Here is a 12,930-nt window from a genome sequence, read left to right as displayed (position 1 = left end):
TAATAGATCTAAAATAGTAATGTCTAAATAGGCCTGCCAGTGATCAATCACAGTTTATTAATCTGTTTCATACTTCTAGGAGTGCCCACTAAAGGAGAATCTGTAGTGTGTTAGATGATGAACTGCAGCTGGTTCTGTAGGCACAAGGATGCAGTCCTGCTCAACTTCAGTGAAAATACTTGTGTTCTTTTTAGAAACCAGGTGTTTAGTATTTTGAGCAGACTGTACCACAAAGATGGAAAATAGATTAAGACTGTAGGAAATGTGAACCTACTTGAATAGGAGATAGCCTTAATACGACGGAGAGCACTGAAATAATTTTTTGAATCATAGTAATCCAGCTGCTTCGCTTCACGTTTGCTCCTGCTAGTGATGTTTCCCATACTGTAAGTGTAAGGAGAGCAGCATTAACTGTTCCAAAAGGAACGTTGCTGGAGGTTTTGCTGTTGTTTTTTGATATGTTTATCTGGCTTTGTTAAGAGCTTGGCATTTAGTAAGTTTTGTTTCTCTGATCATTTTCTTCGGCCTTTTCAGGCTCTGAGTTTCTGATTCCCATCACTGGATATTATTGCCAGCTCTGTCATGAATTTTTTGGAGATCAAATCTCAGCAGAGCAGCATGTGAAAAGTCATCCCCACAATGAGAAATATAAGGTTGGTAACTGGTGTACCAGGAGTGAGTCATTCCTTGTGTTAGCTTCTATTTGTTCTGTCTTCCTTTCCTAAAGAATGACATTTGACTCCTTGGAGTATATGTATTTAGTTATCTTCACTACGTTCTGCTGAACTAAATAAGCAGGACTTTCCAGTACATAGAGGCTAATCTTTCATCTACATGAGGCTGAAATGGTGTTTTAGTCCCAGTGTTGATTTTCAAGCTCTTCTGTAAAGCGACAGCACTGCTGCAAGCCACCACTCAATTCACATTAATCTACAGAATGTGGAGTTTGTAGCGTCTCAGCAGGAAGAAGTTCTCTGCTCGCTTAGCATTGAGATGGTACTTACTGAACCAGTCAAAACTGTTACAGAGCTAAATTTATTTATTTATTTTTCCTAGAAACAGTGGCTAAAATTGTGCCATTTATTTCCACAGAAATACATAGATGAAAACCCACTCTATGAAGAGAGGAGAAATCTAGACCGTCAGGCTGGATTGGCTGTAGTTCTGGAAACAGAGCGCAGGCGGCAGAGTGAGCTGAAACGGAAACTAGTTGAGAAACAGAAAGAAGAGAAGGATGAGAAGAAACCAAAAATAATAAAGAAAGAGGAAGCACAGAGCATCCCAGAGCTTGGAGAAGGGACTAGTGAAACTCAAGGCAAAATAGATTCTTCTGGGCGAAAAATGGGTATCAAGCTTAAGCTGAAAAAGGAAGATAAGGAGGAGAAAAAAGAAGAAAAGAAAGAGGACTCTAAAAAGGAATCACTAAGTCAGACTTCCTTTGGGAAATTCAGCTGGAAAAAGACTGAGAGAGAGGATAAAACCCCAGGAGGAGCTATTGCAAAGGAGGAGAGTACAGAAGGAAATAAAGAGGAGAACAAGTGTCAGTCTGGGAAACCCCATGTCAAGCCCATTGAAATCAAGCTGTCTGGGAAGACTGTTATTCCACACACTAGCCCATGGACACCAGTTGTTGCCACACCAACATCAGCAAAAATTCTACCCAATCTACCAGTCCCAACCATGATTTTCAGGAAGTCTACTACCGCAACAGTTAGCAAACCAGCACCTTTGAACACCTTTTTATCCATAAAATCCTCTGGAGCTACCACCAAACCACTGCCTGTGGTAAAAGAAACCAATGCAGATCTTCTGCTGCCTCCGGATATCATCTCAAAAGCTTTTGGAGGAGAAGAAGTAATTTTAAAAGGGGCAGAGGAGGATTTGAAAGCAGCAGAGAAAAGTGAGTCTTCTCAGATATCTGATATACCACCTCCACCCCCTCCTCCACCAGAAGTCCAGCAGACAACTGCCATCCCTGCAGATGAAGTAGCTCCAGGTGTGTCTGAAATTGAACAGACAATGCTGGCAATGCCTGTGAGACCCCCTCCACCACTTTCAACTGCTTTCAGTGAACAGGCAAAAAAGGTAGAGAAACGAAACTCTTGCTTGGCCACAGCCAATGCTAAAGATCTCTATGATATTTTCTACAGTAGTGGTGGAAAGGGTTCAACTGACAGCAAGCTTGCAAGTTCTGCATTTCCAAATGGAGAAAATTCTAACCTAACAAAATCTGCAGATTTATGTGCAAACCCTGGAACAAATAATAGCTCGTCGTCCTTGAAAGAGGATTCTCAGAATGTGGCTACTGAAGTTAGCCAAGTTCACTCAGCTGAGAGAAGCTCAGAACTGGAAAAAAAAGATGTTCAGGAGACTTTAATACTGCATACTGAGATGAGATCTGACATTCAAAATGGTATTCAGAAAGACGTAGGTCAAAAATTTCAGACTCCTCTTTCAACAGATGTTCGGACTAAATTGAAAGAAGAATCCTCACGGTATAATAATCAAGTAACGGGGAGTTGGGCTCTTGGAAAGAATCAGGCTGAAATGAACAAGAAACCACTTCAGACTCAGCTATCAGAAATATCAGTCACAGAATTGCCAGAAACAAAAACTGCTTCTGGTATCCAGATGCCTGCAGAAATTAGACGTGTGGACACAGGAGGCAGAAAGCAGATAGGCAGTCAGGAATTCTGTGGTCTACAGAAAACAGAGGTCCAAGAGAAAGTTGGACAGGAAGATGCAAATAAAACTGCAGTCACTAACACAAATGTTCCTGGTACTTTGGAGAAAGATGTGGAGGTGAAAGACTGGGAAGTAAAAGTGGTAAAGAGTGAGCTTAGCTTACACCCAAAGACTTTGTCACCTGAAACACAGAATGAAATTCTAAATTTGGGAGATTCCCATTTGGTAGAGGAAAAGTTAAGTGATAACTGTAGAACTCAGTCAGAAACTGATAGTCCAGACTTGCTTTGTGATTCTGAAAACACTTTGAAAGAAAAAGCTTTAGTAGCAGTAATGACAGAACAGAATTCTATTGATGCCTCCTTAAAAGATGTAAAACTGAAAAGTGTAGCTTTGGAAGTATCTCAGCAGGGAGTCCTTGTCGAAGCTCCTCGAATTTCAGAAACCCAAAATAAGATTTCAGAATTGACAAGAAGTCCTGGTGAATGGGACACTTCCAGAACTAGTAATGGAGAAGAACAGGCCATCACGACCGGTTCTTGTTCTGAAAGTGGGTGGGATCTATCAAATACCCCAAATGTAGAAATAAAAACTGGTTCTAATGAAGTCAGTGCTTCAGAACTGTCAGAGGTACAGCCAGACACATGTCTTGCCAACAGTAAAACTAGAAGTAGTATATTAGAAGCCCAAGAAAAAGTTCGACCTGAACCTTCGGGCCATGCAGTATTAGATAACCAAACCCAAAGGCAGGAAGTTGCATGGTTAGTCAACGCCCGCTCTGCGAGCATTGTTGAACTCAGATCCAGTGTAGAATTAGTAGTTGAAATTGAAAAAAAATCATTAGGACACACTGGATCTGATTCAACATTAAATACTGTTTTTATCAAGAGAGATGCGAAAGAAGTAGGGACTGGAGGCTTTTCTAGGGCTTGCTCTGATACTGTCCAAGAGTCAGTAGTTGCTTTATCAGCAGATTTCCATAGGGAGCATCATTCAGAAGAAGCTGTCCGCTCCCCAGAAACAAAGCATGAGGTTATAAGAACCTCAGCAGCCAGTGACTTTCATCTGAATACCACTCACTCAGGGTTGAACACTGAGCGATCTGAAAGTCTCTCTGCAAATGTTTGTGTGAATAACAAGAAAGTTTCTTTGACATCAGAAGGTGTGAAACACAATGAGACTTCCTCCCAGAAAGCAGTGCTCGAGTTCCAAAGCACTGATTTCAGTTTGGGAGATACTAAGGTAAAACATGAATGCTTCAGTATCCTTACAGCAGGACTTTCAAATGAGAATACAGAAGAAGTCTCAAAACTAGAAACTGTTGCATCCATTAGACGGGAGTCTGGTAAACTGAAGAAGCTGGGCATTGAAAAAACAGTGACTGAAACAGAGGTTGCTGATTGTGCTGTGTTGACTTCTGGTGGTCGGGAAGATAAATTTTGCACACGGATTTCTCCAACTTCTGTGCCGCAGCTTGGATTGAAGTCCTCAAATAGTGACACTACAGAAGTGGTCATGCCAGTTCTAGAAATGCAGGGCATTTCTCCCGTGTCTGAGATCCTTTTGCAAGTGGAGGAGCGCAAAGGTGGCGCTGCCGAAATGCCGTCACTGAGTTGCGATGGAGGCAGCACAGAAAGTCAGGCTTATGGGTGCATGGAAACTTTCCGTCCTGGGCTCAGAGAAACACACGGAAAGGAAGATGGCTCAGGAGGTAAGGGAGTATGCACCATGCAGAGCAAGAAGACTGAGCAAACAGAAACTGCTGACAGTAGTTTGGAAACTACAACAAATTCAGGAATCGCTGAAAGCTTAGCAGAAAGCCCAGTGGGTTGAAGTGAACCCAGCCAGTCCCAATATTTGAGGAACCAGAGCTGGGATTATGTATATGTTTTTTGTTTGGTTGGGTTTTTTTTGTTGTTCCAGTTGAGGATTCTGGGTGTATTTTGCATCCTGTGGTAGGACTTGACTAAAGTGAAACTTACATCATCGGAAACCAGACACATACTTTATTCTGTACATAATTAATTGTGTAAAATGTTTTTTCATGTGAATTTTTTTGCCAATTTCTTTTCTACACTCTGCTATTAAAATGGAATCTCTCGTTTATGATGCGTGCGTCTTTGTTGTTTATTTTGGGGGCTTTTATTCTTTGACCATTTTTGGACGATTTCCAGCTCACCCTGTTTGTGTCAGCACCGCAAGTAGCCCAGTCACTGGGACAAGCTCAAGAACGGCAATTTAGAAATGGAGACTTGCAGAAGAGCAAAGACTGAAAACTTCTTTAAACTGTAATGCATGGTTTTGTTTACTTTCATTGTTTGAAATGCAAGAATGTGATTAGAGTTGATTTTTTTTGTTTGTTTATCTGTCTCTGTGATTTGTAATTACTGTTGTATTACACCTGTACTTAAGCTGTTTCATTGTATTGTATAAGCACATGTATGGATGCCACATCACTAAGCAAGGGGAGAAAATCTGTCCGACTGGCTTTTGGAAACGAAGACTAATCGGTAAGGCTCCGTGGCCTGACACCTGGAGCAGACATATTGAGGTCACTTACATGATTTGAAATGGGCTTTCTTTCATTGTATTGTGATCCAGTAACTATTTGTGTTAAATCATTTAGCAGCTGACCAGCTCTGAAGAAGCAGAAGATCAGAACCCTGGTGTCAGGAATTGGACTCGCTTCATGTGATACAGACACATGCATGCCTACCCTGAATGGTCCTTGAGCTATCAAAAGCTCTAACGTGATGGTTCTCATTTGTATAGCGTGTTAAAGACTAAAGTATTAAATGTGTTTGCTTGGATAAAAATAACATTTTTATTTGTAAATTGTTTAAAAAATAAACATATGGTGGTCAACAAGACTTTCTTCTTGATTTCCTTTTTTTTTAACTCCAGGAAAATGTTTTATTTGAATTAGTTGCTAACTCTTGTAGTAGTTGGGAAAATTGAGAAACTGTAGATGATGAAGACATTTAACAGTTAGCCTGCTCAGTAAAAAACTGATTTATTCCCAGCTGAAGTCAATGGAAGAACTCCTGTCAACATCGTCAGTGTAAGTTTGTTTAAAGTCCTGAGCCCTATATAAACATCAAGGTGGGGGGTTGGCAGCAGAACCTAAACAGTTCCTATTTCTGTAATCACTACCAGCATGTGGACCTGTGGGGGGGAGGGGAAGGGGAAATCACCATTTTTCTTCCATTTCCATGACTACGTGTGAAGAAGGTATGAAACATTTTTCAGAGTCATTATGGTGGTTTTCATATTAGAAATGAAATCTAAGCTGAATTTGGAAATTTAATGTAAGTGGTCAAGTCACCAAAACCAAAAAGGTAATTAAGAGGGAAGAGGGTTTTGAGATAGGCTCTGTGAGCTGTTTTGGTGATGTTAAGCAGTTACTGCGTTGAATATAAGACGTCTTTATTAGTATCATTGCCTACTTTCTTTAAATAACCATTTGTTGTTAAAACCAAAGAATGAAATGTTTGACATGCTTTGATATTTTTGAAATTGAGTTGGATAATTTGTAGAGATTGCTTAAATCCTGGTTTATAAAAAAAAATCTTTACAGTTGTTTCTGTTTTCTTTTGTAATTTTTTAATTATTATTATCTGAGTTTATTTGTTTACATTTCACAGCTGCTTCCCCCCCTCCATTTTCTCTCCACTTTCTTCAGTGAAGTGCCTGGTCCCTTGTAAATCCACAGAGGAAGAGGGGAACCAATTTTCTTGCCTGCCCTGTATTGCGGGATAGTGGAGGGCAAGGAGATGTTGAAGGGAAGGCTGAATTTTCGCATGGTTCTGCGTTTCAGATGGTGCTGATTTGGAACACAGTCATGCTTTCTGGTTAGTTTCCTTTTGCAGATTTGTGTTCATGAAGGTCTTGGTGCATGCAACAGCAAACAGTCATTCAGACAATCGTCTTCTTCAGACAACCTTACTCAATGTTGTGTTACCTGTGTGAGACATACTCTTGATTAACTTTATTTTGGAGGAAAGGACATCAATATAAATTCAGTATCCTAGTTGTCTGCTCTCCTACAGTTGCTGCTACAAGTAGTGGTGGTGTTCAGTGCAGAACCTGGGTGGCCACAAATGGAGAACAGCTACCACCAAGGGAAAGCCAAGAGCTTTGCAAATGAGAAACTGAGAACTATTACCCTGTATTTGTCTTCAGCTTTCCAGAAGCTGAACCTTCCTATGGTTCAAATCAAATAGTACTTCTCTTCATGCCCTTTTGTCAAATAACTGTTCTTCTATCCCAGAGTGGAGTAGGGCTCTCTATCCCGCACTGGGAGAAAGATCACTTTTGGTCTTTTTTGAGGTAGGAGCAAAAGGAACCCCTGGAACTGCTGGAATGGACAAGAACAAAACTGATGGTGTAGATGATGACAGCTAGGCAGATTCACAGACAGATGCTTTAACACTATCTTGCAATTTCATGAAATGACATATATTTTTATTTATGTATGCATTTTTTTTTTTTTGCTGTGGTTTCCAGAGGCATGCAGTAAATGATTTATCCACTGTACTGGTCCCCTGTGCTGGCAGAGCTGTAGCATAGTGCACTGACTGGGAAGCCTTAAGTTCTAGGCTGGCCTTGGACTCTTGACTCCAGATCCTCAGGAGGAGGGGTGAGTTAATGGAGGGGATTTACTTTTGTGTTTGAATGGTGCAATGCAGCATTACCTCTCCTTCCCAACCTAGTTCACTAAAAGCTGCATAGGGCATAAGAAGTTACCTTTCTCCTGATTTTTAGAAAGCTGCTGATAGGGAGGAAATAAGCCTAGTTTGAATGTTTCTTTCTTTACATTACTTCAAGCCAGACACAAATAACTAGTAAATTCAAAGGACAATGGATTAACTCCAAGCCATCATTTGATGCTGCAACCTTTAGTTTGCCATGATGGAGTCTGGAAGAAAGGGCTTTCTCCTGGATGAAGTTTGTCACAAAAACCAAGCTTTATTAAGAGACAGTGGAAGAAAAGCCATGGAAAAGCTGCTGGTGTTCTGTCAGTCTACCGTAAGTCCAGGTGGGTTTTTTTAATACTTCTTTCTTTTAAATCTGTGGCTGCATTTGGAAAGGAGAAGCAGCCTTCAAACGTTTACAATTGGCAGAAAACTTCTAAGGTAATGTTTTGGACAAAATACAGTAAATCTTTTTCCTGGGGTATCTCTTGGGCAGGTAAATCTTGCTTCTAGCTTGCTGGAATCTTGTGTTTGACAAAAGTTTTAACTAAGCAGTAGATAGGCTTTGGGGGGAGATTGTTTATTTTAGACTTTTAAATGGCATGTGAGCAGGGGAGAAATGTATCAACCAGCATTCTGTTATTAATTTCTTCCAAATGCATTTGTGTCTTAGTGGTAAAAAGTACAAGCAGTAGATTAAGATACAAGGTCTCTGCCATTTTTTAATTCTTGCCAAAAGTGGAAATAAATGCCAAATTCTTAGCTGAGGGAAGCTACGCAAAGATCTTAAATTTTGCCCGTGGAAACAGACAGTAGGAAAAGTGGGTAAAGACAGATTTTTTTATTTTTTTAGCCTGGTAAACCCACAGAAATAGCAAGTGAAAGTAAGTGATGATTCCAGAAGTCTCTTTAAAAAAACAAACCCACAACCACCCACCAAACTAGTGCATCCCAAAACATGATAAAACCACATTCCTTTAGTGCAAAGGGCAAGAGAAATCGCAGGAGACAGGTTTTTATGTGGCACGATGTGATACTGTGTTGGTTTATTACTCTCTCAGAACATTACAGAAAGGTAAAGGGAGCAAAATCATTCTCTGAGGCAGAATTCAGTCCTCTTCTGCGTGCCGCACAGAGTAAGCGCAAACAGCCTACGTGCCACCACTGTGGGAGTGCAGAACAGCCATTGCGCTGATTTTACTTGACTCCTCTGCCTCTATCTAGCATGAAGAAGGAGAGAGAGATGCAGGTTATGGTTGCTAGACCATCCTTTCCGTTAGCTATTTTCAGCCAGTATGGATGTATTCCTTGCTGTAAGCAACTTGAGCAGCATAACACAACTGCAGACTGTTACATTCTGCCTTCGAGCAGAAATGCGAGGCTCCATATTTAGTATTAGTTTCAGGGTTTTGCTTTGCGATCCCACCTCCACCTCTTCTTGGGCTGTCCTGTTGCTTGCAGTGAGAAGGCTTATTACCATATGTTAGCAGTTCTAGGCTCTGGTAAAACGAGTCAAGCTGCTGTAATAATTCCCATGAAGCTGTACAACATCTGGGGCTGCAGATAGCAGAGCCATCAGAATTGCTCAGGCGGGTGGTGGAGAAAGGCTGAGTAGCTGCAGCAAATAAAACCTGTATCAGAGCTGCTTCAAGGAAAGCGATGTTCTCTTTTACCCGTAGGCCAGCTGAAGAATCTGCAGTTTATGGACAGGAAAGCACGTACACAAGGTAATGTTTTCAATTCTTAATCAAATATAATTTTTTTTCAAGAAACTGCTTTTGTGGGGGAGCTTTAGCCAGAGCCTAAGCAACCTGAAATTGGTATCAATCACTTGGGATAGACAGGGTGGTATTTGCAAACTTTAGATGAATGTAGAAGAAACCTAACGCTTCAGGAGCTATAGTACCTGTGAAGACTATGAAAAGCCCTGTAACGGATATGTGGTGAAGAAATGATAGAGATGATCTTCACATCAGTCCTCACATTAGGCTGTGTTCATCTCCTGTCAGATATGAAAAAAAAAACCCAAATTAAAGCTAAATGCCAAATAATTAGATGAGAGATGGACTCCTGTAGCTATGCACCTGAAAGATGGGTATTTAGAAATACCTGATTAGTGAGGGCGGGGAAAAAAACAAAGTCCATTAGCAAAGGAGTATCAGTCACTGTTTATTCTCATAAGAACTGAAGGCTTAATGCAATGAAACCCATTTAATATAATGCTTCCCAGGTACTGTTTAAACTTCATGTCTTCTGCCAGTTAGTTTCACAGATTATACTGCTTTACCAAGTTTATGAGAGAGGTTCAAAACCATTATATCTTGATTGTGTCTCTAGCCATATCATCCAAGATAGGATTGCAAAAGTAATTGGCACTTGTATTTCATGCATTCAATGCAATGGATTCAGTTTGTCCAGGAGAAAAAAAATCCCGTATCTGTATTTGCTACAGTAATTTATAATTCATGTTTGATCTGTCTGGCATTTGATATAAGATACATAAGCCTGCTTCAAGCTAGCTACAATGGCTGCAGAAGAGCTATCATCCAAGACACTAAATGACCTGTAATTATTCCTCTGAGAGTTGAATTTTTGTTTCAGAGCCCAAGAAAGGCTTACAGGTTGAAAGTTTATTTCAAGTTTGTAGGATGAAATCCTTTGCTTTATAAGGTTAGCACTCTAGACCAAAGCATCAGATCTATGGCTTTTAGTTATCCTAGTTCTTACAAACCTCTGCTCCTAGTGCACTACGTACATTCATAGTATATTCAACTACAGCTGTTTTCATTCTGTATTAAGCTTGCCAGATTTCTTCCAGGCTACATCAGAAGCCTTTGGTATTGAAAGCTTCTGGTGCAGAGGGGAAGATAATTAAAAGGGCCTCAGATTTGGGAATGTAACAGTCAAACCCACCAGATGCTCAGCAAGCAGGTTTTTAGGATGAAAGTTGAGTTTGCTGTAACAAGCCCATTCTCTTTGCTGGCTTTTGGTTCATTTCCACAGGAGCTAAGAAAATGTTATCTGGAACTGCTGGACTTCTGAGAAGGTGGGTGCAGATTTGCATGACTGTAATGGTATCTCTTTCTCTTCTTTTTGGTATGAGGGCACATTCTTTTCATTATTATTAATATGATTAATCAGTAAGGCTTTTTCTGTATTCTTAATGGTTAAACACGCAGTTCATGGGTATGTCTGTAATGTAAGTTCTTTTGCCAGCATCCAAGAAGACCGTGTATGTGTGGTGCTTCCTTTCTCTTGATTAAATGGTATTATTTAAAAAACAAACATTAAACTTTTATGAAATAACACTGGATCCTGAGTGCTCTTTGTTTAAAAATTATTCCCTAAAGAGGACTGAAAAAGTGTGGGTTACTTCAAGGTATTAATAGTGGCAAGAGAGGACGCTGAATTCTGAAGCTTATTGATTCATGGGGCCTTTATGGCCCTACTGTAATGTAGTTTCTGTATCTCTGGGAAGAGCTGCTTAAAATAGGGAAAAAGTGGTTTAAAACTCCTGTCTCTATTTAATCTGGAATCTTCCAGCTGTTTTTAACCTCAGCTACCCATGGTAAATTATTCATGCAGAGTTTTTTGTCATATGTTCACAGAAGTCCATCATTAACTATTTTTTCATTTACTTCACCTGGGGGAGATGGTGCTGTGTTTCACCAACAAAAATGTCCTGATAGCAGCTTCCAAGCATGTGGAAAAAAAAAAAAAAAGAGACAAAGAACAGATAGCCTGCTTTTTTTTCCGCTTTACAGTATGTAGATAGGCTCATCCTGCTTTATATGTGGTGAAAAAAACACAAACTAGTTTGTTGCTGCTGCTCAGGGAAGGAGAGCACTTTAGAAATACTTTCCCCACACAAGCTCCACACAATGCTAATGTTTCCTAGTAGCAGTGCCTGGTCAGTCTTCCCCATCTGTATAATCTTAAGTGTTGAAATGTCAGCTCTCAGCTTGCTGTTGTGTTACAGATCAGCCTTCCCTTTCTCCTTCATTAATTTGCTACTGCGGAGGCTGACTGGTAAACTAATTACGGTAGCACTGATATCTGTTGGCTAACAGAGGTGTAATCCAGGGATGGTTCGAACACCCTGTCTAGAAGAGGCTGCCTGTACTTTCATCCCTTTCTTCAGTAACCAAAGCAGCAGAGTAGCAGAGATCCGGCTACTACAGAAAATAAAATAAGCATGTATTTTTGCCAATAAGGTATTTAGGAACATGGTACAGTATAGCTAGTGAAAAAATCAACTGCCACACAAAGGCTGCATTTTAACCTTGTTCTTCAGTAAAAATTACCTCCTGCGTGCAGTAGGAGAGACGTGTTGGTTGGAGTTACTAAACATGGTAGCTTGACAGAGGTGAAGCTGCCTGCAGCTCCATGTCCCTGGGTCTAGCCCAAGGCAAGGCTGAGTGTATACTCTCAGTAGATACGTACAAACGTGTATGTGTATACATGTGGCCAGCCACACAGATACACATATAAAACCAGAAAATGGCACTTCTGCAAATGGAAACAGGACCAACAGCATCATGCTGTTCCCCTCTCTGGAATGAAGGTCCTTAGTGGAACACACCAACAGACATACAACAATGGTCCTTCCAGTAACAGGCCTTAGATGCTCCTTTATCCAGTATCTGGCCCCTGATCCTTGTTCTTTCCAGCTGCAGACACCTGGTCACACAAGCCCCTGAGGTCTACTTCCCCACTCAGGTTGCTGGTACTCAGACCCCCTTGCAGCCACAAACACCGCTGCCCACAGGCTGTCGGTCCCTTCAGTCACTGGCCTTGGGCAGTCCACCCCGTAGCTGGCCCTGGTGCCCTCTCGTCTGTAATCCTCTCAGGTGGAACCTGACAGCTCAGCAGTAAGGACTGAAGAAAGCCCAGAGAGCTGAAAGCAGTCAGAGGCTGGAAGAGTATTAGCAGAAGTGTCATATGTGCTTGTCCTGCTCTTGATCTTACCATGGTATCTGGTTTTAGCTGATACTACCAACAGGGTATTTGGCTAACCAGAGCGTGGTCTGAGCCAGAACTGACACTTCTAGATACCTGGCAAATACAGCGGTATATCTGGCAGGCAGTGGGCTTTTATCTGCAACACGGTGGCTGGATTCTTCTGCACTCAGGCACTCTGGAAAAGCTGCAACATCCTCAGAGAAATCGGTAAAAAATATGATTTTGATACAAAGGTGATTAGCACCACTTTTACAGGTACACTCTGCACCTTGTAACACTCGAGTTTGTTTCATGCTGTTCCACAAGTGCAGATTTCAAGGTGCCTCTGTCATGCGGATATTTGACAACCACAGAGCAAACAGGCAAGACCTGGGGTGGGGTGGTGTAAATACTGTGAAAATAATTTGGCTGGAATGAAATAACATCTGCCTTAAGGTGGTCTCTTTGGCTAGGTTTCCTGTGGAAGTGAGGTTTAAACCATGCGAGTGTGTATCTTCCAACTCAGTGACCCATTCCAGGCAGTTCAACAAGCCTCCTCCACAATGGCAGCAGGTCCTGGTGCAAAGCTGAAGGAGGGGCTGCCATGTCA

At 41.2% G+C, this 12,930-nt stretch overlaps 1 protein-coding gene and 1 long non-coding RNA gene across 5 annotated transcripts in view; both read left to right on the top strand.

Annotated features, from left to right (window-relative positions):
- Nucleotides 1-5,555, top strand: part of ZNF318 (zinc finger protein 318) — a 29,240-nt gene extending 23,685 nt beyond the window's left edge. Inside the window, exons 9-11 of one of the 2 annotated variants that reach the window (XR_012763060.1) lie at nucleotides 535-653; nucleotides 1,093-5,195; nucleotides 5,312-5,555. Coding sequence is in view for 1 of the 2 variants with exons in the window: in XM_075412741.1 (XP_075268856.1) it covers nucleotides 535-653; nucleotides 1,093-4,518 (3,545 nt within the window). In the remaining variant the exon portion in view is untranslated. Of the gene's footprint in view, nucleotides 1-534; nucleotides 654-1,092 lie in introns of both variants that reach the window. The other variant, XM_075412741.1, reaches the window with a different exon arrangement.
- A 333-nt stretch (nucleotides 5,556-5,888) lies between these two features.
- On the top strand, nucleotides 5,889-10,638 carry LOC142365132 (uncharacterized). Of its 3 annotated transcripts, XR_012766389.1 has the most exons (4): nucleotides 5,889-6,536; nucleotides 7,192-7,324; nucleotides 7,513-9,106; nucleotides 10,383-10,638. It is a non-coding gene; the product is annotated as an uncharacterized LOC142365132 (long non-coding RNA). The 3 variants fall into 3 exon arrangements; XR_012766390.1 differs by having other exon boundaries at nucleotides 7,192-7,723; nucleotides 9,059-10,638; XR_012766388.1 differs by having other exon boundaries at nucleotides 7,192-9,106.
- The last annotated feature ends 2,292 nt before the right edge of the window (nucleotides 10,639-12,930 follow it).

Source organism: Opisthocomus hoazin, chromosome 2 (genome assembly GCF_030867145.1).
Source record: "Opisthocomus hoazin isolate bOpiHoa1 chromosome 2, bOpiHoa1.hap1, whole genome shotgun sequence".
In the NCBI taxonomy this organism is placed as follows: domain Eukaryota; kingdom Metazoa; phylum Chordata; class Aves; order Opisthocomiformes; family Opisthocomidae; genus Opisthocomus; species Opisthocomus hoazin.
This window is presented reverse-complemented; position numbering and strand designations above follow the sequence as displayed.